The sequence below is a fragment of the Hylaeus anthracinus genome, unplaced genomic scaffold (assembly GCF_026225885.1).
Source record: "Hylaeus anthracinus isolate JK02 unplaced genomic scaffold, UHH_iyHylAnth1.0_haploid 5, whole genome shotgun sequence".
NCBI classification, from domain to species: Eukaryota; Metazoa; Arthropoda; class Insecta; order Hymenoptera; family Colletidae; genus Hylaeus; species Hylaeus anthracinus.
The window spans coordinates 12,191,435-12,217,397 of NW_026535322.1; the positions used below are offsets into that span (position 1 = coordinate 12,191,435).

General features: G+C 38.7%; 1 protein-coding gene across 9 annotated transcripts in view; it reads right to left on the reverse strand.

Annotated features, from left to right (window-relative positions):
* LOC128895243 (kinesin-like protein KIF13B) overlaps window positions 1-25,963 on the reverse strand; it is a 131,862-nt gene that overhangs the window by 82,414 nt on the left and 23,485 nt on the right. For all 9 annotated transcript variants that reach the window (XM_054157670.1, XM_054157672.1, XM_054157667.1 and 6 more), the window contains exon 2: window positions 25,130-25,217. In XM_054157670.1, the coding sequence (XP_054013645.1) occupies window positions 25,130-25,217 (88 nt within the window). The remainder of the gene's footprint in view (window positions 1-25,129; window positions 25,218-25,963) is intronic.

Sequence of the window (25,963 nt, forward strand, 5' to 3'; positions counted from 1 at the left end):
CGTAGGCGCAAACGTGCCACCTCTTCGAATATCATGTGCTCCTGATATCAAAATGCAAAATCGGCCAGAATTCCAATACTTACCGAAAGAGGTGCCCCTTATACTAGGCAACCAATACTTACAAATATGTCGGACCGATTGCCTGCGTGTAGTCGCAAACGTGCCACCTCTTCGCGCATCATATGCTCCTGATACCAAAATGTAAAATTGGCCAGAATCTCGATATCTACCGAAAATATAGCCCCTTGAATTAGGCAACCCATATTTACAGAGCTGTCGTACCGATTGCCTGCTTGTAGGCGCAAACGTGTCACCTCTTCGCACATCTTGTACTCCTGATACCAAAATGTAAAATTTCCTCAGAATTTCGATACGTACCTGGTATTTCTGGTGCCAGTTCCTCGCATATCATGTACTCATGATACCAAAATGTAAAATTTCCTCAGAATTTCGATACGTACCTGATATCTTTCGTGCCAGTTTCTCGCATATCATGTACTCCTGATACCAAAATGTAAAATTTCCTCTGAATTTCGATACGTACCTGGTATTTATCGTGCCACCTCTTCGGATATCATGTTTTCCTGATACCAGGAGTAAAATTTGCCCAGAATTTCGATACGTACCATATATTGGCGGGTGGCGGACGGTCGTTGCGTGGTATGGACGTGCCTCGCACCGAGGAGAGTTTTTGTGCAAGTTAAAGGGGATTTTGTGTGCTAAGATCGGTGATAGGTGGCGAAGAGTTATATCTAGAAGTGGGCTTTGTGATTATAAATTAAATCAGCGTTGGAATACCGGTGGAAAGGCTGAAATTGGAAAAATACTCCCTGGAGGGAAGCTAGCCTTAGAAACATGGAGGATGATAAGAGGCCGGATGTGAAGACCATGAAATTGCTGAATGTACGAGCGGAAGATCAAGTGAGAAAAGGGGAAGAAAGAAAACTTGGAAACGGATTGGCCGAAAGTCAAATTTCACTAGGCAGGGGTTTAATAAGAGGAATGAAAATGGTAGGTAAACACGATTACCCAAGGTATGGTAAAAAGCGACCCCTGTCGACTCGAAGAGATTACAGAAACATAGAAGGAGAAGATTTAGAAATCAGAAAGGAGAAGCAGTGTAAAGCAAACAAAGAACAGAGGACAGAATTTTATACAAGTAGTGGAAAAGTTGAGAGTACAGAAAATAAGATAGAAGGAAATGAAAAGGAAAAACAAATCTTTAATGGAAATGAGAATGATAAAGTAAAGATCATAAGCAACACTCTGGTTAAGACCACAGTGAAAAGTAAAAACTGGAAATACGATGACAATACCGAACAAGTGAAAGAAGTGAACAAATTCTCGTGTGATGAAAACAATGACAAAAATTCAAAAGATATTATTTTATAAAAGCGCTGACGGCCGCGCTTGTACGCGAACAAGTGACTTGACGTGCATCGAAGGACATTGACGCTGCCGCCTAGCGCGTAGCCTTCGCTACAGCGGCCGCTCGAACAGTCTACGCACGCTCTGATTGGTCGGGGTTTTCGCTTAATATCTCCTTAACGAAGCCCCATCCGACATTTTTGCAAAGGAAATTGTTGTTCAGAATCGTTTCAGCTACCCCCCATTTCCGGCTCCTCCCCGACTTTTGGCACACCCTGTATATAGTTGAATCGTTAATTTCACTTAAGTGTCCAAACGGACCCCACGGGGAAGGATATGATGGAGTAGGAGCTGGCTTCCTTGATTCAGGTTCGGGGACCCGGGGAGATGGTCTCAGAAATGAAAGATACAAAAAGAACTTTAAACAACCCAATAGACATTGGTGGGACGAGGATTGCGAGATTAGTTGGAGAAAGTGGAAAAACGATATGAAAAAACGGTGGATCTCGGGAAGGGTGCACGACTGGGCCATCGCGGAAGACTCTAAAATCAAATGGAAAAGACTGATTAGAGAAAAAAGAGAATCGTCGAAAGAAAATCAAAGGGGTTAATAATTACTTTACAGTAGACAAACCATTAATTAATCAAGCGCTTAGAACAGAATTAGAAATAAAAGAAATTCAAGAAATCGAGAATAAGAATAACAGTCAGAATAGTCACGAGGTTTTCGAACACATCGGGCACTACAGATTTCAGGATCAAATCGATAATTTATGGGACGGGGATATAACCAATCAGGAAATTCTCATTACAATCACGAGTCTAAAAAACAGAAAATCCGGTCCAGGGCATGATATGATAGATTACAGGACAATTGCGGAGTTACCACCTTTTCTCAAAGCAATCCTTTGCGACATAATTAGGGAGAGCTGGGTTAATCACGTCGTGCCAGCCGAGTGGAAAGTAGGAGAAATAATTTTTTTAGAAAAGCCAGCAAACAATCACTAAGAACTATAACATTAACTTCATGTCTGGGGAAAATAATGGAGAAAATCCTGAACAACAGGCTTCAATTATGGTTAGAAAATAACAATCTAATAGAGCATACCCAGTCAGGGTTTAGAAAGAAAAAATCCACATTGGATAATTTGAATAGACTCATTGCAGAAATGAAATATGGGAACAGGGAAAGGGAGACTACTGTTTTGGCCTTTATTGACATCAGAGGGGCCTACGACAACGTCAACTTTTTTACGTTATTGAGATTATTGGAAGAAAATAACTGCCCCAGAAGACTACTGCTGTGGCTTAAGGACTGGCTCTCGAATAGAAGTGTAATAGTCAACTTGAATAACGGGGAAACAAAGAAGGTAAATTGGGGAGTAGGAGTCCCTCAAGGGTTCATCCTGAGCCCGACGTTGTTTAACATTTATATCTCAGGAGTAAATCAAAATATTAATAATCAAAGAATACTAAGCTTACAATACGCGGACGACGTAGCCATCATAACCAGAGATAGCAACAAAGATTTTGCAGTTGGACGAATTGAACATGGAATTCAAGTTTTTAATAACTTTCTAAAAAAACGGGATTTAGAAATATCAAGTACCAAAACGCAAATCATGATAGCAGGAGGAGAAACAGATGAAGGAACACTTTCAGTGATGCTGGATGGTCGGAGCGTGGAATTCCCAATTTTAAAAGAAGCAAAATTCTTAGGGGTAACAATCGATAATCAATTAGAATTCTCGGCACACGCAGATTACATTATGGGCAAGGTTAAGAAAAGATGAAATATTACCAAGTTTATGTGTCACTCGAACAAGAGCCTTAAGCAGCATTGGGCTCTAATGTTGGTCAGGGCTTTGATTTTCTCCGTTATTGAATATGCGGATCCGATCTATATATCATTGAACAAGGAGAGTAAATCACAAGAAAAAATTAGAAAGTTAGAATCACAAGCAATAAGACTAGCTATGGGATACAGGAATTCTACGCCGCTGAACATCTTGTATTTAGACAGTGGGACAATAGATTTAAAAAACAGAGCGTTAATGTTGGGAACTACATACTGGTTAAAGCAACTGGAAAAGGGAACAAACAACAACCCGTCTCTCGAATTTCAATTTACATTAAGAAAAAAGTTTCCCAACGAAGCTTTTATTAACGAGAGATGGTCCAGACACGGTGAAAAAATATACACTTCAGAGGTAGCGTTGTTCGAAGCAATAAAACAACAAGAAAAGATCAAACGTAATAATCACTTAGAGAACCACAACTTGATACGAGGTTTACGTAACTATGAAAGCTCAGTTAGCATCAGGAAAAAGTTTGTAGCGGACACAGATCTTGGAAGGGATATTGACGGGTCGACAATTCCACTGGCTCAAACGGTGAATGCATTTTTAGAAAGATACAACCTGAATTTAAATCTTACGGCTGTCTACTTTACTGATGGGTCCAAAATAGCAGAAAAACAATTTCAATTTTCCCTGAATCGACGATATTCATAGGAGAAATCATAGCGATAGTAAAAGCTCTGAACGAATCCAAAGGTAACGATAAACCAAATACTCTAATTTTAACAGACTCTCTTTCGGCGGTAAGAGCAATAGACAATATTTTTAATAACTACATGGGCTACATATTAAAGAAATCAACCCCTGGATTACTGACTTTGTCAGAAAGGCTATGAATGATAAGAATGTAATAATATTGGGATGGGTACCAGGGGTACCTCCTTTACTCCATAAAGGAGTGACCGGAAATGAAATAGCGGATAGGGTTGCAAAAGAAGCAACAGAATTAGTCCCTGACCCTGATCTCAAAATCCCGGCAGGGGAAATTTTCAATAAGATTAAAAATGATACATGGGACAAATTCGTAATACATTGTGAAGAAACAGGATGTAATAAAGGGAGGCATTTTTTCCAAAAAGTATGGAACAGGTCTACCGTCAGGGGCTTCAACCCGTGGTTCAACAAAGTTAAAGATAGACTCAATAGGAGAGAAATCAGAGTAATTTCGAGAATTAGAGCTCATCACTTTAATTTAAGAGAGTCTCTTGCGAGGAAAAACTATATCGCGAATGGTATGTGTGACTGCGGCATCGACGAAGAGTCTATTAACCATGTACTTTTTGATTGTGTGTTTTATAATGTACAACGAGAAAATTTTAAGAATAGGATACAAAATGAAATAGATACATTCGGAGAGGATGCATATAAATTAGTATCATCAATGAAAGTGAGAGCCCTAAAAGCTATAACTTCGTTCCTACTAGCAATAGGCAAAGATATTTGATAAAAGTATATATTTTTATAAACTATATATATTTTTATATAACCATATTTGTATAATTTCATTATACAAAATTTTAGCTACCTGATATAATGTATGACTAGATGTAAGATAATAGGTTAAAGTTGTCGTTTTTAACTATATATGGAACCCATTGACAGCTCCATACCAGACTAGAAGACTGAGATACCAAAAGGGTATTAAAATCTAAACTTAGCTGCACCCTAAAATACGGCAAAAAAAAACGTAAAAACAGGGATAAGCTAAGACTTTATGAACTACCATTTATATATGTGTAAGTCTGAAATGATAGAGTAAAACGGAATAGTGCTAAGATACTTACCGAGAACAGAAACTCTGTGCAGAATAAATGTCAAACGCAACGTGATAATTAGTTGTGATAATGCGTGCTGATATCTAAATAGAGGATTAAGGATGAGGAGGTTCTTGTATGACTTAAGAAACCAAGTGTATAAGCATGAAACTTATTTAATTTTGAAAAGAAAGTTTAGTTGATTTATGTATGTAGTACAACTAATTTGCAGTGAGCGTATTAGTAGGTTGTTGTTAGATAAGCGAACAAAACCAATGTATAAGATAAATGACCAATAACCTATAAGATTAAAGATGTACAAAATAGATTTAAGAGTTAAAATATTGTATATTAGAAGTAAGTAGTAGTGCAATAACTAATGTTTTTGGAACAGTTAAGCACTTAAAATAAATGACAATGACAATGACAATGACAATGACGTACCATACATTCCTCGGGCCACCTCTTTGGATATCATGTTGTCCTGGTACCAGGAGTAAAATTTCCTCGGAATTTCAATACGTACCATATATTCCTCGTGTCACCTCCTCGCATATCATGTGCTTCTGATACCAGATATAAAATGCTCAACAATTAAAGCTTCAACAATTAGACAAATGTGTTAGGAGGCGTCAGAAAGTGTTATGTAGTGTTATGAGGTGTTAGAAGAGGTCAGAATGTGTGAGGAGTTGTGAGGACGTGGCATCTTAGTTGTCAAGGGAATATTTTTGATGTGCAACTTCGTAACTGTAACTGTGATGGTGTAGCTGTGCAACTGTGACTTTGTGACCGTATGAGTGTGTGATCGTGTGACTGTAACAGTTATTTTTTGAACCTTTTTAATCCCTGATTTAATGTGATTAGCTATCTTTTGAATCCCATTTCAATTTATTGATGATTTAGATCGACGCGAAATAGTTACCGTACCGACCATTGTCGATCCCCTTCGATCGTCGTTGTAATGGGCTCCTGTTATTCCGGGAAATTAACCGTCGCCGTTAGATAGGTCCGCGAGACCTTTCTAGGGTTTCGCTATCGTTCTCAATCCAACTTTGATCCAGTCGGAACGCGGGAACAATCTGCGTAAAATAAGGTCATGTGCTTCCCCGGACCAATGATGAGAACAATCCCGAAAAATTTCCATAAATAATGGAAACCTCGAATAATCAACCGGACGGACAACTATGTTCCGCTCAATGAAAATTAAAATTTAAAATAAAATTATAAGCTGAGTTGGAAAAAGGGGGTTCGAAACTTTCAGGGGGAATGGTACTCGTCAAATGGAGGAAAAAAGTACCTTGATGAATACAAATTGTAATTTAAATTGTATAATTGTGGTGGAAAATGTAACCCCAGGTATTGCACTTGTTCTCCTCATTTAGCCCAAAGTGATCGAAAAAAGAGAATCTAGAGAAGCGGTAGCGTCTGGGCACCAAGTACATGAAAAATTATCCGTCACCGCGTACATACTGGCGTTGGAATTAAGAACGCCTTGCCTGGCCACGCCAAGCATTTGACTTCCAGGCCGCGGAAATCTAGACAAATCATCTGACAGCTCATTTCAATTTCACATCTTTTTCTACTTTCTTGTAGTTCTTTATGGGGATCTACTATTTTTCAATGATAACTCCTTGAGTCCTCCCCTTTTTCATGTACTTGACGTAATTTTTTTACTTTTTTCAAGTTTTTTTACCTTTACTAATATTAATCCCCGGCTTCGTACAGAAATACTCCACGAATCTCCACAATATTAATCCTGCATCAACCATCGTATGCTCCAAAAATATTTCAATTAAGATTGCCTTGGGGCGAGGGAAATGTACACCAATCTCAAGTCGAACGCGAACGTCGCGCTCAAAGAGGTAGGAGGAAGTTGGAGATTATAGAATATCTTCCGGAAACTTGCATCAATTTCCCGTCCCCGTAACGCTAAACGAGGAAGGGGTTGAACTTTCCATACCCCTGATAACAAGGAAAGTTCGATTAAAGAGGCGTTGAGTTTCCACTGGCTCGACAGTGGCGGACTCCTTCCGGTAGCCGCGAAACGAACCTTGGGGCTCTAACGGGTTTAACGTCGTGACGCAAATGCTCTGGGTGGGCTGGTGTCGCGTGCTGCCAGCTGAAAAGTAACAGGGTGGGTGGACGTCGGGAAACGAAGCTCTGGGGCTAGCACACACGATACGTAGGACCTTGGGGGTGTGAATTATTGCGTCGAGGAACGCGCGAACGTGAATTAGAAGGTGATACCTAGGGAAACTGAGGACATTCCAGAACGAAATTCCCTTAGTAGGAAGAAGCTATATTACATGCAGCAGTTTCCCTCTGTTAGAGCTTTTTCGCTTGCTAATGCCTAAGCTCTAATTTCCTTGTGGAATTCTTCTCTATCTAATAATAAATTTAATGCTGAAAATCAACTGTGGAATGCTTATTACATTTTATGTATACTTCCTTTACAGTCAGAGGTGTTCAAACACCAGTATTGGCACAGCCCCATTTAAATTCACAAGTGGAAAATCAGGGAAATTTGTAGTAGCCCTCTTAAGCATATGGTTCCATTTTAGTTCGAGTATTCGAGCTGTTATCCTTGCAGAGACAATGTTTTCCCCGACTGTCTGCTCCGCTAAATCTCTGAAGACCTCGAGGGTGGAGGGTCTCGAACAATGTCGACCTCAAAGACGTATCCCCGGTGTCCCTTTCGACCACAACGCAAACCCAGCCACGTGTCCTCGACAAAGGACGACAATCGGCGGTTCGAAGAAAACGTGGAATGCGAAACGGAACTCTGAAGCGGAAGCTATAGCGAGCAGGGTAAACGAGACCGGGGCCATGAAATATGAAACTAGACCCACGCGAACCCAGTCAATGAGGGTCGAGCATAAAGAGTCAGCGAAATTGAGATCCAATCTTCGTCCATCTCTTTTTCTACTCGCTTGCCTTTGGAGCCATGGGCCGCGCTTCAACGGCAACATTTTTCAGCCGCGCCTTTTTTAGGATCCGAAACAAAAGGAGCGCGCTTCGTCCCGACGCCAATTGAAACTCGACGCGAGAAAGAAGAAAGAGGCTTGTCGTACAATAGAAACGCGACCCTATGTAATTATTATAACTAAAACTGCGTATGTTTTATAAAAATATTTATTTTATATTTTTTATATGAATATATATGAATATATATGTATGTATGTAATTTAAATTATTTATATTAGGTGTAAAGTAGAAATACAAATATATCATAGAGCTTTTATTATACTATCGAAATGTACAATTCAAAAGTTTGATACAACAAGTAATAATTATTTATATACATATATATATATACAGTTGCATATAATAGCAAAATCAGCTATTTATAATAGCAATTTAAATTATGTATAATAGGTGTAAAGTAGAAATACAAATATATCATAGTAAAGAGCTTTCATTATACTATCGAAATGTACAATTCAAAAGTTTGATACAACAAGTAATAATTATTTATAACAAAAATAACACTTTTTACTTCTAAATAAATATCCGGCCAAGTACAAAACATTAAGAAAAAACACGATAACTGAAGGAAAAATGTTCACAAATGATTACAAATGTAACATTATCATCAATATTTAGTAACCATACTCTGTGAAGCTATCACGGCGGCACATAGGTGAGGCATCGATTCAATAAGTTTGATGATTCTATCTTGAGATATTTCCCCACTCTTCTTCAATTTTTGTCCATAAAGTAGCTTTATTGGTACAATTAACAGTTCCTATTCTTAGTTTAAGCTCCTGCCATAAATGTTCTCATTCTTCGTGAAAAACTCCGACTGAAGCAACCACGACCGATGTTTTGGATCATTGGCTTGCTGAAATATCCATCCTCGTGGCAAATTTCGACGGGCATAAGGTAGCATTTATTCTGATAGAATATCCTTATACATAGGAGGAGCGTTCATAGTACCCTCAATGTTGTAAATTGGACCGACGCCTTTCCAAGAAAATACACCCCAAAGCATAATACTACCTCCACCATGCTTCACTGTTGGTATTTGATATCGGGAATCATTCCTAGTGCCTTGCCGTCGTCTAACATACCTTCTCCCATCATTTCCAAATAAATTAATTGTAGTTTCATCCGAAAACAGCACTTTCTTCCAAACTTTAACTGTCCAACTCTGGTGTTTCTTTGCAAACTCTAATCTGACCTTCTTATTTTTTTTTACTTATCAGTGACTTTTTAACTCCAACCCGTCCAAAAACATCCAACTTCTGTAAGTCTACGTGAAACAGTACTTTGACTAATGTCAGCCAAATGGGAGAGCAAAACAATGATCCAAAACATCGGTCGGGGTTGCTTCAGGAATTTTTCACGAAGAATAAGATCCGAATTCTACATAGTTGGCCGAGTCAATTTCCAGACTTGAATCCCATAGAACATTTATGGCAAGAGCTTAAACTAAGAATAGGAACTATTCAGTTAATTGTACCAATAAAGCTGCTTTATGGACAAAAATTGAAGAAGAGTGGAGAAATATCTCAAGATAGAATCATCAAACTTATTGAATTTTTCCTTCAGTTATCGTGTTTTTTCTTAATGTTTTGTACTTGGCCGGATATTTATGAAGAAGTAAAAAGTGTTATTTTTGTTATAAATAATTATTACTTGTTATATCAAACTTTTGAATTGTACATTTCGATAGTATAATAAAAGCTCTTTACTATGATATATTTGTATTTCTACTTTACACCTATTATACATAATTTAATTCCAAAATTATTTTTGGCCGGAAACTTTTGCATGTAACTGTATATATATATATATATATATATATATGCAAACTCGATTTACAAAAATTGTTTGGCGGAATTTAAATAGGTACCTCACAATGGTAAGAGAAGAAAAAATGAGAGTAGACACTAAAAACACCCTTCATCCCCATCCTATGTATGCGTGCAACCGAAGGGCAGCAATAAAAAGGAAGTTGAAAACAATAATAAAAAATGTGATCAGATTATTGTTAAAACTATGTAAAACTGAAAGTATGTAAAAAGACAATGTACAAACACAAAAATATGAACAAAATGTACGAGCGAAAGAGTAAATGACCTAGAATGAATCAGGGAATGGAAGGACGATTGTAAAAAGTTAATGTATCAAGTATAAAGAGAATGGAAGGATGAAAAGTATGGAAGGATGAGTAAGAAAAGTCAAGTATGAAGAGAATGTAAGGACAAATGAAAAATGTAAATAAAAAATTCGAGTATGAAAAGAATGGAAGAATGAGAGGGAAAAAATATAAATAAAAAACGGAAGGACGAATGGTAGGCAGAGGTAAAAAAAAAAATGAATGGAAGGATGTGAGAAGCGCGAATAATAGGTGATATAAGCTAAAGATAGAGAATCACATAGTAGTGAAACAAGGTATGTAATCTTCCTTATCACTGTACTAAAGATGCAAAATACGCAAAAAAATAGAAACGCGACATCTCTCGATCGAGGTACCTACAGATCTGCCCAAATTAACCTTGCGATGTCTTGTTCGGAGTTCGAGTCTTTTGGGTCAGTTACAACCCTTCTCGAAATTGAAGCGACGTCATTCGTTAGGTTTTGGGAAATTATAAACCAGCAGTTATTTATTGTCAATGTAATAGATATAATAGTATAAAGGACATATAAGGAAAAATTGACAAATGATGTTCTATCAATAATTCAAGTACCCACCCGAAAGTATGGCCATTTTTTAACAGTCTCCTTAACCTGTGAATCATATCATTCCAAGATAGTATCCCCGTACTTCCGTTTAGAAGTTACGCCTAAAATTTCATACGTTTCGAACTAACGCGGAGAAAGTTCAGCAACAACGTCGTCAGCTTTTTTTCTTTTCCACGTCGTTTCCCGTCCGAGCGTTGCGCAAGCAAGGAAACGCTTTTCCAAGCGAAATCGATGCCGCAACGTATTCAGAGACATCGTCCCTATTGTCTCTATGTTAGCCAGCGAACGCAGGCTACACGTGGGAGCTTGCAACGAAAACGGTACATTGTATGCGCCGCTAAAATTAGAATATTCCAAAACGCGACGAGCAAAGTGTCGGTCTTTGTTCGTCGACAAAGCGACAAACCTGGTAGGCCGATGGGACGAGACAAAGAGGATTTCAAGCACATTTTTCATAAAACTCTTAGATATTTGTTCTTCTTCTTCCTTGGAAGCGATAGCTATTCGATGGAAAATTGTACGAATAACTGTTAGATTAAGTTTGTAACAAAAAAATAGGGCGAGTGGAAGATTGGAACGGTAGACTCAAATGCCTTTATTTCCAGTTGTTTTGAGTTTATACACCAGTTTATAATAAAAGTAACTCAATTTCAAAAGCAGTTCTTTGTGTTGTATTGTATGTAAGTAAGAAACTGTTTCAAGGAGATACTCAGTTGATAAAATTGTAGTCGAAAGCTTTACCAACAGTGTTCTACATTATCAGCAGAGCCACCTACCTTATCCACCTGGTGATCTACTTTACCGAGTCGTACCGACAGACTACTACTCTACACGTTTACTGTATGTAAATAGGAACACTGTCCAAATTGGGTACCTAGTCGATAAGATAGTAATCGAAAGCTTTACCACCAGTGTTCTACATTGTCAACAGAGCCACCTGCCTTATCCACCTGCCTTAACCAGTGATCTACATCACCGAGTCATCCCAACAAGGTACTATATCTTATCCATCAGACACTCACTCTTCTTCTCACGCCTCAGAACGTTTCTTTCACCCATGTTTAAGACTGCGATGCAACAGAACGTTTTTCCTTAAGCTCCCCTCCCCGCGAGACGGTTTCCTTCTGTTTCTGGGTTCGAAAGCTCTCCGGAGACAATGGGACAGTCGCAGAGATTGACCCCGTCGCTTCGACTCCTTTATCTTTCGGCCAGAGTGGCGGGAGTAGGAATAATGGCGAGCCAGTATGCAAAGGAGATACGCGAAGACAAAAGGCGACAGCGAAGAAAGGGAAAAGCGAGGGACGACCGAGGGCGAATCAAAGTAAGACCCTCAGCTAGGAAACGGAGGTGGAAAACTCGTCGGGCTAGTTTTCCAACTACACCCAAGCTTTCTCTTCATCGTGCTCCACTTTTTCGAGTTCCCGTCCTCCTCTGCCCCCCCCCCCCCCCCCTCGGTGCCACTTGACTCGTGTGTTAAGTGTGCGAACCCTCTTGGCCCCATCTGGCCGTGTCATAGATACGACGATGACCGAGGGTCCCGTTACGCCACTTCGGAATGGAGCCATTGATCCTCTTCGCGACGCTCCCGTCGGCTCTAATGAGTTACCCTTACTTACGCTGATTAACATTGGACCGATCGACGGAGACGTCGCGCTAACGAGCACTCGTGCGAAACGTTCGTCGCCCTTCGAGACGTTCCAGGGATGAAGAGACGCTGACGAGCGCGAGAAAAGCTTGGAACGCTCTTAAACGAAGGAGTAGGCTTATATGACGGAAAATTAAATACTTATATTTAATGATAATTGAGAAAGGTATGTAGATAGTACTCTGTAGATATGACTCGGTAACGTAGAACGATGGGACGATAAGGCAGCTCTGCTGGCAATGTATGTGCTCTGCCGATAAATCCTTTGATCAATTAGGATTCTACATTGCCGATTCTTACCGACAGATTGCATTGCAGTATCGATAGAGAATGCTAGCTAGATATTCGATGAGTCAGGTATATTCCGAGAGGTATATTCGCTATAGTCAGGTATAAAGTACATGCTGCACGTTTATACGACGTGTCTGACTCGTGCTTTTCATGTTCGAAACGAATTGCACGTGTATGTCACACGTTGTTATAGGCTAAAGGGGTACACGAAGGTGTAATGAAGGAAAATTAAATACTTATACTTGAAGATAAATGGTGAAGGACACGAAGTGTCGATCGACAAGGTAGAGTGCTCTGTAGATATGACTCGGTAATGTAGAACACTGGGACGATAACGCAGATCGCTCTGCTGGCAATGTATCACGCCCCGTCGATAACCCCTTGGACCAATTAGGATTCTACATTCCCGATTCTTGCTGACAGATTGCATTGCATTATCGATAGAGCATGCTACGCTATAGATAATCCCTTTATCGTTTCCTGGTAATAGTATTAGTCAGCCTACTTTAACATCTACTAAACATCTTTCGGATGTTTACCACGGCATCTTTGAAGGAAAGAACCCATGGCAATTCATCTGCACGCTCTGTACCTACCCTTTACCGTCTGCCTCGCCCCCATAATTCTCGATCGACTGGCTCCGCAGGCGCTCGAATTTACTTTGAGGGAGCCAGCAACGTCGAAATCCCGTGTTTGTTCGAGCCACGGGCTTAAGATGAATACATTCCAAGCGAGCGTGCCGGTGGCTTGCTTTCGCAGCCCGGAGAGCGGATGAATGTCGTCGAATATCCGCTCTGCCATCCCATTCACCGGCACGGACACGCTCGGAATGGATTATCGCAAGAATATTTTCGTTGGCTCGGCCAGATTTCTTCGTTACGCCAATTCCCTCGCCTCTGGGCCGCTCAGATATTGGGAAAATGGATCCAGTGAGAGCCAGTGATAATTTTACTTACGTCATTTTTAAATGAAGTAATTTTGAATGAACTGGCGATCACGAAAACTGCTGTCGTCTGACTGCTATACGACCGTTTTCGTGGTTGTTAGTTATTATACTCTCCTAAAAAAGAAGTTATTTTCATTTCAAAATGGCGTAAGCAAAATCATCACTGACTCTTAGTCTCTATGGCGCATCCCTTTGTTGTCAGAGCGAATATTGAGTTCAATTTTAAAAATTCAGAGTGCATCTTTTAAAAAGAACACATGTTTCATTTTGTGAAATTATCTGGATGGTGTAACTTCTTACACAAGTATTCTAGTCTTTCCACGTATTCTTTTCAATTTTTTATACAGAGTATTGCACACATACTTTGGCAAATGTATTTTTAAAGGTATACATTTTGAGGAAATGCCCCCAAAAATAAAATTTTGAAAGTTTTAAATCAGAATACATCTCCTCGACTCGTGATATGATGCAGTACATATGCAGTACCGTGACAGAATTACAATATTTCCCTGCCTTCCTCAATCTGAAACGTTGCCACAAACAATTTTTCGAGAAAATGGAAACGGTCCGTGTGATCGCGATAGCCGGGTGGAAATCTTGTAACGTCTGACACGTAAGGGATCGAAAAGTTTATTCAGCTACACGTTTGGGAGCTCTCGATTCCGTTCACGCCAGGCTGAATCTGCGCCGAGGACGAGATCCCCTAGGGTCAATATGAGCCAGTCACGAACCCTTTCGGCGGAAATAACGTTTCAAAGTCCACATTCGTGCTTCTTTTAGGATCTCTATTTCAGAGATACGGGGGGAGAAAGGAGCAGAAGCATCCCTCGTTGAAGAAATATCCGCGGAGACTGTCGATACTTCCGTTTCGCTGCGATTTTTTCTTCGCAACTTGTCGCTCAAGCGAAAGTTCGTGATACGAGCTGATCATTTATCTTCGTCGCGGTATATTAGCGTGAAACCTTTTGGTTCCGAGGTGGCAAAGAGATTTGGTTTGTTGGTTCGTCCGTCGCATCGAAAATAATTCCAATCTTCAATGAGAGACTCGAATAAATCGGCTTTATGAAGTTTCAATTTGTCAAAGCTGGAGAAGATCCATGTGTAGCCGCATTGCAAGGTTTGGAGTGGATATCTGCCGCGATTCCAGGTGCTGGAGGCGAATAAATATCACTTGACTGGGACATATCGAACCGACTCATTTATAACGCCGAGACAAGACGAATGGGCTTCTAGATAAATGTCGACCGCGGTAATGCCTCGACTCGTGATTTCAATGTAACGATTGGAATAATCTCGGCCTGCAATTAAAACGACTTTTGTTAGGACAAAGGACTTTGTATGTTGTAGTTGTAATATTTATTTCAGGGTTTTCAGTTATTAAATGGAAGGGAGCGGCTTTGTTACATATGATTTCTCTCTATCATTCTTTAAACGCCCCCTTTGTCCTGTATACAACATCTACAGTGGGTGTAGAAAGTATTCGTACACCGATCAATTTGCAAAAAGAACTGTGTAAAATTGTAATTTATTAACTTATTTTTTATAAACAATGACATTCTCCATTTTCTCGGAAATCTCTAAAATAGATGGATTACAAAGAAAATAGCTTTTTATGTAAGTGGCGATATTAACAATTAGAAAAAAACAATTAATCGATGGAAATGTTGAAGCAATAAGTTATTCGCACAACTGTTTAAAAGTACTTTCCTGGAAATTTCATGTTTTCTAATTCGTACGGAGCAAAAAACTAATGTGTTCACGTCACAAACTCTGCTGTAAATGGTTCGTCATAAGAATCGTATAAATACTTATTGCTTCTATACTTTTACCCACTTTTCGCATTTTTTTGTTAATTTCGCAAATTATATAAAGTAGTAATTGTTGTTTGGATGTACTATATCTATTCTAAAGATTTCTAAGAATATGTAGAATATCATTGATTATAAAAAAAAGAAGTTAAGAAACTACAATTTCACACAAAAGTTTTTTGGGAAATCGATCGGTGTATGAATATATTATACACCCACTGTATATAAATACTAAGTTCCAATTATTAACGATGAAGTGCCTGCCTATCACACTATAAATTATCTATCTATATGTTTTCATGTAATGAATAAAGTGTTAGAAGGTGAAAATGTACTTAAAAATTCATTGAAAATTAAATAATGAGTTTTCATTGTCCACCTGGAATCGAACTCTGACTCGCGCCGTACGAGTTCGGTACGCTACCATGGGGCTACATCTGCCAAATGCTTTAGAAAGCCATATTTTCATGTACTAATGAAACTTTGACTATAAATATCTAAAGAAGTATCGAGATCTCTATATTCCTAATGATACAGTGCCAGGCATTCATTTTAATGCCACATCTGTAACTTTTGCTGTACATAAATGAGTCGAGGTACTATTGTAAGGGATGTTTGCACTTATTCATATCATATCAGTATATACGTAGTTCCTCCTAACTCTTACATTTTAAATATCTCGCGTGTCTTTTTTTTTATTTACTTCAATTAAGGTCAGATCAACTACAAGAGTATGAGTGACCAGGTTCACGGTGACAATTCAGTTACAATTTCATGCAAATATTCATGCAACATATTTATGCAACATATTCATGCAACATATTCATGCAAATGAATTTCAGGAAAAAGGACTTCCCTGTTTCTAATTTTTATTTCTGGAACTAAACGTCGTACGAATAAACTATAACTATAAAAAAGTTTCGTCTTATGATTCTCTATAAGGTAATATTTTTTTTTAAATTCATGGAACAAAATGGACAATACGTTATAGCGTGATGTATAAATATGTATATATAGTATATTTATGCATCAAAATTCAAATGAACTTTTTCGCCAACCTAATACGAACACCTACAAACCCCCGGTCCGACATGTTCTTTCGTAGCGAATTCTCGCGGAGTAACAAGCACCAAGGCTCGCATTCAAACATCGAGCTGAACCGTAGCCCACAGGATGAAACAACCCTTGACTCCATGACGGTACGTTCACCGCCGTTACACAGAATTAGACTCGACGCGAGAGTAACACGAGGGATGTCGACGAACAAAAGACCCAAAAACAAAGCATATCAGCGGAGAACCCAGTCTGAGAGACTCATAACGAAACCGCGACGGTGGAAACCAGAGTCGTCCTTCAATCCTCCAATTTTCGTCCTCGACCCGAGAAAAGCCCGCATTAGATGTCCTTTCTACCAATCCTCCCCTCCCTTTCGCCCTTCTGCACCGGTGGCCTGCTTTCCGACGACGCCGCAAACCTTCGTTCATACCCGTTTTACCTCAGCCATCGCGACGAAAGCAATGAAGATAAGGAACGAGTGGTTGGGAACTCGAAAAACGTGGATTCCAGCGAAAATCGCGCGATAACTAGAGGATAGCGAATCGACACCCGGTCCTTCGTCTTGCGGAACGATGGTTGGAAACTCGTAGCTCTGTAAATCATTCCAAGGAAATACGTTTCGGCTAACGGGAAGCTCCTGGTGGCGAGGTTCGCATCGAGAATCGTTTACGGCAACCCGAAGAAATATGGCGGACGTTGAAACGCGAGTTGGATAGACAGCTGTCGGAATGTTTTATCGTCCGAAGGGAATATCTCTATCGCGAGCGGTGTTTCCGGTTCGAACTGTCTGTTCGTAAACCGTTGCTCTCTTCTCGGTGGCCTAACGCGATTTTCAGATAGAATTAGTATTTAATTGGTAAATGGTATTTAGTTGGGTTTGCGACGGTCGTTTTTAATTACTATTTTAGATATAGCGTGTGGATTTTGAAATATCAGACGAATACTAATCCAAAAAATGGGTCTAACAGATCAAATAAATGTCGTACAATACTAATGTTACGATTACAAATTAGGTAATTATATACAGGGTGGTTCACGCAATTGTTTCGAGTCATAACTCCGTTATTATTGCATTTACGAAAAAATGCCAAAGGAGAAATATAAATGGTTCGAAGAGCAACACATCTGTAGGCCTTAAAATTTTGTTTAGATGGAGCAGTGCATATGCAATTAACAATTGCATCATTTCTTTAAATAGAAATGTATATTTTTTTTTACACAGATCGATTCTTCTGTTCATTCTACGTAAAAAATGATTAGGGTACCATGGCAAAAAAATTATTAGTTCTCGAGATATATTCAAAAAATGTCTTTATCGAAGAAGATGCTCAAACGCAATTGTTAATTGCACATGCACTGCTACATCTAGAAAAAATTTTAAGGACTACAGATGTAGTGCTCTTCGAACCTTTCATCTTTCTCCTTTGGCATTTTTTCGTAAATGCAATAGTAACAGAGTTATGACTTGAAACAATTGCGTGGACTAATTTATTCGCCACCTTCGATCATCTCAAATCCTATATAGTATACTAACTATACTATATAATTCTATAATTCTATATACTATACTTCTACCCGAGCACGTCTATTTCTCTTCACCTATTGAGTACAGATTCGACAACCTCCGCGACAGTTCGTTGAATGCTAAATATCGTTACGAGACGGACTGCTGGTACAAGTCTGCGACAAATCGTTGGCCATTGCCAGGAACAAGCAAATGCACGGCTAAGCCTTGCAATATCCGTCCGTAGGTAGGCGCACGACAGAAACAGCGCTGAATTCTATTTACATAGCTGCTGTGCACAAACGTCGCCTTCAACTCGCGTTTGTATCGAGCGTCGGAGGCAACTAATAACGCAGTTAATCTGCCGAGTCGCAAAGGACCCGTGGCGAGGCTTCTTTCTATCATTTAGAACAGTGAAGATGTTCAAGCGTCCTGTTTTCCAATGGGCCACTCTGTGTAATGAGGTAAACGCGGCCGAGTAATTTGAAGGGAAGAAAATTCTTAGTTTCTACGACGGGAAATTACTTGAGAAAAAAAAATAAAAGTGAACGAAAAGCACTCGATTGCACGTTGCGTAGTTGCGCTTGAATCGAGGAATAAAATATTGAAATTATTGGTTCTTTGGGTGTGTTGTTAGAATTTTATTCATTTCATAAAACGACGTTTGATTAATCGAGACAAACAAGGTAAAGAAAATTTATTCAATTCGATAGTAAAATGTTTCGAATGCAGAAAATGTTTATCGAAACATCGTTTCGTTAATTTAATATTTGTGTTTTGTTCGAGTTGATATTATTCGTATTTTACCACACGAAATTTATTCAATTCGATAGTAGATAATTTTTTGTCTACGAAACGTCGTTTTATTGATTAGATACAATTTTTAGTCTAGTAAAATTAATATAACTTGTATATTTAATCACACAACATATATTTAGTACGGTAGTCGGAATGTTTCAATCGTCATTTGTTAATCACTTCTGAAGGAAATATTGATCGAAACTATTTTCTATTGAACAATAAATAATTGATATTTGATTGAAACGACTAAAATTTATATTTCATTAAATCAGATTTCATCAATCATGAATTTCACTGTAACCCTGATAATTGCAATACTGAATAACAGAAAAAAATTAATGCAACTTGCAATTTTCCCTACGTTGTCGTAGTCTACGTTTCGATTATCTATAAAGGAACATCGCAGGACCTAAGAACGTGGAAGATACGTTTGGCACGAGCTCCCGGTGAATGCGTTTATTGCGACAAATTTTTCATTGTAAAGGACTCATCGTAGACGTTTTATGGTTTCGAGCCGCGATTTACGGGACCCGTTGGTCCCCGGAAACTTCGACGGAATAAATAATTCACGTTACTGGGCAGAACGGTGCTGTTATTATGCGTACGTCCGCCATTTCTCTCCGTGATTCTGGTACGTGCCCAAAACTCCTCCCCCCTTCCATCGACGACGACGAATTATTGAAGTTTCATAGTCTCTTCGAACAAGAATTCCTGACGAGAACGCATTTTTATAGTTCGAGTGTGCTATACTACGCCATCTTCCAATACGTTGCAGTAAGAAATTTAACCCTTTGCACTCGAGAGGTGACTCTCAGTCACCACTAGGTTTTCTTTAGGTTTAATTTCTTTGGAACTCGAAGTGTCAGTAAAATGTCGTTGAGGCAAAGATGACCTGATTCTCAAATTAAGAATCTCATTTTCGAAGTCAATCTAAGCTGAACATACGTGACACTAGAATGCTAAGAAAGCATCTCGAGTTGCTGATAGATACCAGAAAAAAGGCCTCGAGTGCAAAGGGTTAAGAAAGTGTGTAGACTCGGGAGAAATTTAATCTTCTTGCTTTTTGATCGAAGAAGAAAAAGATTATTTATAAAGAAAAGTGTGAAGTACGATTCTGGCGCATTGGTAGCGTATCGAACTCCCGCGCTGTAGACTAGGGTTCTTCGATCCCAGTGAGGGTAGGATTATTTTTCTTTCGACTTATTCAAATTAATCACCTACGACGAACTTTGTGCAACCTATAATCTTCAAATTTCTGGTCGATCCAACCTTCCAGCTCTCAAAATTTCACAAATCTCGCTCTCTTCATCTCCCCCCAAAAAACCGAGGAAGCTTCAGGATCATTTTCGTCGACGAAACGCGTATAGAGATCGGGGTCTCAAGAAACATCGGATATTCGGAAATTACGTGGCTCGTTTCGTGGCTGGACGCGATGGCGCCGTGGAAAGTATTATTAGGCTGTCCCAAAAGTTTCTTTCGTTTTATTAATAAGTAATACATACACAATATTTTATGTTTAATGTTATATTATTGAATTGTGTACGATTCATTTTACAACATCAACATCTAAGAAATTAGATTGTCTAATTATATAAACACTGCCACACAAAATAATCGAGTGCAAACTACGAAAGAAACTTTTGGGACTACCTAATATTTACTTGAACATCACGGATATTTTCAAGTACGAGAGGGGTGGAGGGTTGTGCTCGCGGGAAACGCGAGTGGTTCGGGCTCGTAATTTCCGTTTCACGAGGCATATACGTGCGTGAAATGTACACAGGATCGTACGAAGGGACTCTCGTTCGTGTTGGTTGGCACTGCTCGTGGCAGTAAGGAGCACCCGCGAGCCGTGTCGTACAAAAAGCCGCGTTTGTATCGAGCGTCGGAGGCGAATGAGTCACAATGAGCCCATACATCGGACGAGATACTATCCGGAAAAGGGGCTTTGTACAGCTGATGCTGTTGCATTGACTACTGCGCGCAAAAATCCACGCCGTTTTCAACAAAGCGACGATTAACCTGTCGCTGCAACTCGCGCTGAAACGGTTCGAACGTTAGTCACCGTTCATTTTGCTTACCGTTACGTTCGAAGCGGAAATGTGTCGAACAATGGTTGGTGGAAATCCAATTTGGAAACATTTTTGAGGAGCTGGAATAATTTATTTTCGTTTCGAACCTTTATGGACTGAATTCTTTTTTGCAGACGACTCGCAAGGAGAGCTTGATATTTCAGATTGGTGGTGCTGCCAATAGACATCGATATTATTATTGATAGATTGCAGATATTTATGCATTTATAGTAAATTTAAAAAAATACAAAATGCACGCAGTATGCAATACTGGAAACAAAATATTGAAAGAAAACTTTGTATTATAATATTTGCAGAGTAAAATAAATTCTTGTTTAGGTTCGATAATCGGTAAGTACGTTTACGAAGGTTTTATTTTGCATAAAGATCCACGGTCTAGTTATTGGTTTGGACTGCGGATTTGTATGCATTTATAGGAAATTTGAGTGTGCAAGAACCTACAAAATCCAAACAATATGCAAGAATATAAAAAGGATTGAAAGTAAAGTTCATGTTATAATATTTGCAGAATAAAATAAATCCTTATTTAGGTTCAATTTTGGTAGGCACGTTTGCGAAGATTTTATTTTGGCTAAAGATCCGCAGTCTAGTTATCAGAGATATTGTATACGTAATTAAGGCGTGCAAAACCTAAAATTATTTGGTAGTATGTCGATATATTAGCATTATTTATTGCGTGTTAAAAGATATTTCCACTTTCTATGTTTAAATAAATAAACGTACGAGGCTTATCGTTCTGCAAGGTTCCACAGGAGGGTTCTTACACGAAACGCTGGAATCAGAGGCACTTTCGTTTCCTTATGAAAAACGAGCAACGTTTATGGTTCGCGCAACGAGACATCGAGTCGGTTTGTTTTCACCTAGTTCGCAAGAAGTTTCGCAAGGATTACGCAGTGGATGATCGCAATCGTAGAGAAACAACTGTATCGCGAATAATATCTCGATTAGGAGAAATTAGTTCTTTGCTCATAAAGGGAAATTAGATACTTTATTTCTGACGATTTTCACTATAAAGTCGGCCAATTTTTTACTTTTTATTTATTTATAAATCCGTTTGGAAATTTATTTGCACGTTCATTTAATTATAAATTAATTGGAAATTTATGTGCAAGTTTATTTCTTTGTGAATCTTTTTGGCCATTTATTTGAACGTTAATTTATATATAACCTACTTTGGAAATTTATTTGCAAGTTTATTTGCTTTGTGAATCTATTTGGTCACTTGTTTGCACGTTAATTTATTAATAGACCTATCTGGAAATTTATTTTACTCGAAACATGATAGATACGTTGTTTGAAATACACATTGTTATAATCCTAAATAACTCGACGTTTTAATGTATTTCGTCCACGATAAAAATCTTCCGCCTCGGCTACCATAAATTCGTCCATTATGAGTCACTCCCTGCGCACACGTGTACGTTATATTTTTCAAGCATTGCTAAACTCTAGTTTTACGTAACCCACGTGCGTTCTGCTAGACGTTAAGCTTGTTTGAACTGAAAATTTAACGCTTACCGAGGAAAATAATAAACTCATCGTAGATATATTCGCTGATAGCTGAAAACAAATCTCAACGAACCGATGCTTATAATAATTGCTGCTAATTAAAGCTACCGATATTATTCCAGTAAAAAAATTGTGTTACCAAAGGTAGCTCGATATTACAACAATTTTTTTTTTACTTTCTATCTTTGAGCCTGCAGAATTACAGCCTTGTAATTCGCGCACACGCAACCTAGTCCACAAATATTTAATTACGAGTCATTTTACCTGATTTACTTTCTTTGCGAACGAACATCTCTCACCGTGAAACACACTTCTTAGCCAGAACGTACTATCGATCGTTTCCCCTGACTGTCGCCTTAAGACTCGAAAAACGAGTCGTGTAGGTTTTGACAAATGTCAACCGTGTTTCCTCGGAGTTTACGCCATGGAAAACAAGAGGAGCCGTCCGTGACACGGATAGATTCGCGAAACTTGGTGAAAATAGATTTACGAAGAAATCGATAACGCCGGAAAACATTTCCAAGACCGCCTTGCAAACTGCTCGATCGTTAACCAAAGGGAATTGCACCCTAACGTGCTGCGAACTCGTTGTTCTCGATATCTGACCCAATTCCGGTACACACCATGGAGACAACAGCGCATGATCTTTTCACTCAATGTCTTCCACGACATTGGATAGATTATCTCATTAACCCACTTGCTGTCAATAATAATTTTTTATACATACATACATTTTATATGTATATCTTGCGTGTATATATGTATATCTATTACTTATATACACGTCATGTATAATTATGTTTCATATACATATTTTAATAAATATGTACATGTGTATACAAATATATACGCATGCATATATAATTTATAGATAATATGTACAAATATATACAATACACATATGTATATATATATAATACAAATACATATAATACACATAATACACATGCATATATAATTTATAGATAATATGTACAAATATATATAATATATATAAATATATACAAATACATATAATACACATAATACACATGCATATATGATTTATAGATAATATGTAATATGTAATATGTAAATATTATATATATTTTTATATATTTATATATATTATATATATTTGTACATATTATCTATAAATCATATATGCATGTGTAATCTGATTTAGTATTTCGATAGCAAAATGTGACATTATATTTGCCATTCTGTTAAAGAAATGCTAATAATACTATTAATAACGATATAAATATAAAGTACACATATATATGAATAGAACAATAATACTTCTTTTGAAACGGCGAATTTATTATCAAATTATTTTATGATCATATATATAATACCCTTCCGTATTAAATTTCGATGCCCAGATGAAATCTAAATTTACCTGGCAGCGAATGGATTAAGTAAAAGTAGAATATTTCATGCCCGAAAATTTAATTGAAACAGTCTCGTTAATTTCGAATTACAAAACCGTTCCAGGAAACGAGTTTCGCCGGAGGAAAAATTCAAGAACCCGTAATAAGGTCTCGTTACGATTTAATATCTAACGAATGGTCGTCCAGAGAAAAAAAGTTTCACATTGTACCGACGAAAACTGTTTCAACGTGGCGCGGGGATCATTCGCTTCGTTAAATTATTCCGGTGAAAATGCGCCCGGAAAGGCTTCCTTTGAGAAAACTACCGTAAAAGCGGCCCCGGCGAAGCTTCGACACGCTGACCCACTTCAGACAAATTTTATTCCACGGCTCGATTATCCTCGACGCGTGCCAGATCCGAAACGTCGTCGCGGATAGGTCAAGCGTTCCATAATTTAACGGGGTTCCGTACGAGATCGTTTCTGTGTCCTTATTAAATCACGCACCGTTCGTCCTTAGAGCGCGCGACGCAGTGAGCGACGACCTCGCGCGGGAAAACGCGAGAAAAATTCCGTATGAAAGGGAAAACGTCGAGTAAGGAATCGGTAGGGGTCGGTAGAATTTTAAATTGCACGATGTGTGATTATAATGGGTTGTCTGGAAAGTCCATGTCGATTTTTGGTAGGTGGTACAGGTCTGAATATGTCGAAATGGTTGAAAACAAATAACATGTATACATCTCTTAAAAGGTGGAATGGTTGTGGAACAAAATGGCACCTATGTAATTCAATAAAACTTACCACGAAAAAGGAAATATGAAATCGAAGAAACGTTGAATAATTCGAGCGAATCGAACGGATGGTTCGAAGCCATCGCTAACGATCGGTGTGACTCGTTGCGATGCAAGGTCTTGGTCGTAATGAGCCATCGCACGCGCGGACTAATAATTGCGCGCTGTTTTTCTCAGTCGGCACTTTATTCATATCTAAAGTCACGGCGAGAAACGCGCGATCACGTACACGCCCACCCCGTGGCCCCCTCGTTCGCTTGGCTCGTAATTAGCACGTGGGATAATTAACAGTGAATAATCGAGCGCGAGAAACAGTCGTTGCGGAGGTCGCCGTTCGTTTGGCGACGAAAATGCGATTAAAACGGCTTCGCGATTCGTTAAGTGGATGATTCTTTTTTTGTGCGGGTTTAACGTCGCGTCGACTACTATTATAGCTATTAGCGACGCCTTGAGCTGCGGCACTTTGCGGTATCTTGTTAAATAATTTCATTTCTTTTATAAAACTCGATAAATAATTCGTGTCGTATTAATTATCATTGGTGAGAGGTTCCAGTGCGTACGCGACAGCCAGGACCTCGTGTAGGACCTCTAGGCAGAGATCTATATGTGATCTATAGTGATCTATAGTGGTCAAGCGTAAAATCCCATATTTCAGCATCACTCACCGTTCGATTTTGTCCATCGTGGTGGGATGCTGCAAGATGGTCTGCTGTCCGGTCATTTCGACGACGCATTGTGTCCCGAGTTCCAGCTCTGAAATAACAAATCACGTTAGCGTTGATAAATGCACGGGGATTAGATTTATCTGTCCAGCGGTGCATGAAAAAGCCGCAGAATTTCGCTCGAAACACTCCACGCGTACAGGAACGAAGAGAATCCGTGTTCTCCTGTTCGATTAGTTTCTGTTCATTGCTACGTGAACCATAGTCTTCAGTTCAATTATATCACAACAAATCGTAATTTAATATACTATTTTTAAAAATGTAGCCTCTGTTATTGTCTATTTTAAGAAATTGTATCTAGGAACCAAAATCAAGTCGACTGAATAATGAATTTTTTAAAAATGTAGCCTCTATTGTTATTTAGTTTAAAACATTTTATCTAGGAAAAGAATTAAGTCGACCAAATCTCTAGATTATTACAGAATGGAAATCCAGATCGTTCGATCAAAGCTCTCTAATGAACTAGGCACACTGGTTGACGTAACTCCCCCAAGCTCCTTTCTTCTAATTACAAGCTCGTCGTTCGAAACAGCGTCTACACGTGTAATGAAGTCACAAGTTCATGCATAATGGAGCACGTAGAACGTACGAGTCGTTCTGCTGTCGAATCTACCGACGTCTACGATCAGATAACTAGTTCATACACAAACGACTATGACATCAATCACGCGAAATGGATGTTATTGTATATTACCTTAATTTATGTACTCTCTGAATTTTTACATAATGCATACAGGGTGTCCCAGAATTAGTGTAAGAACTGGAAATGGGGGGTAG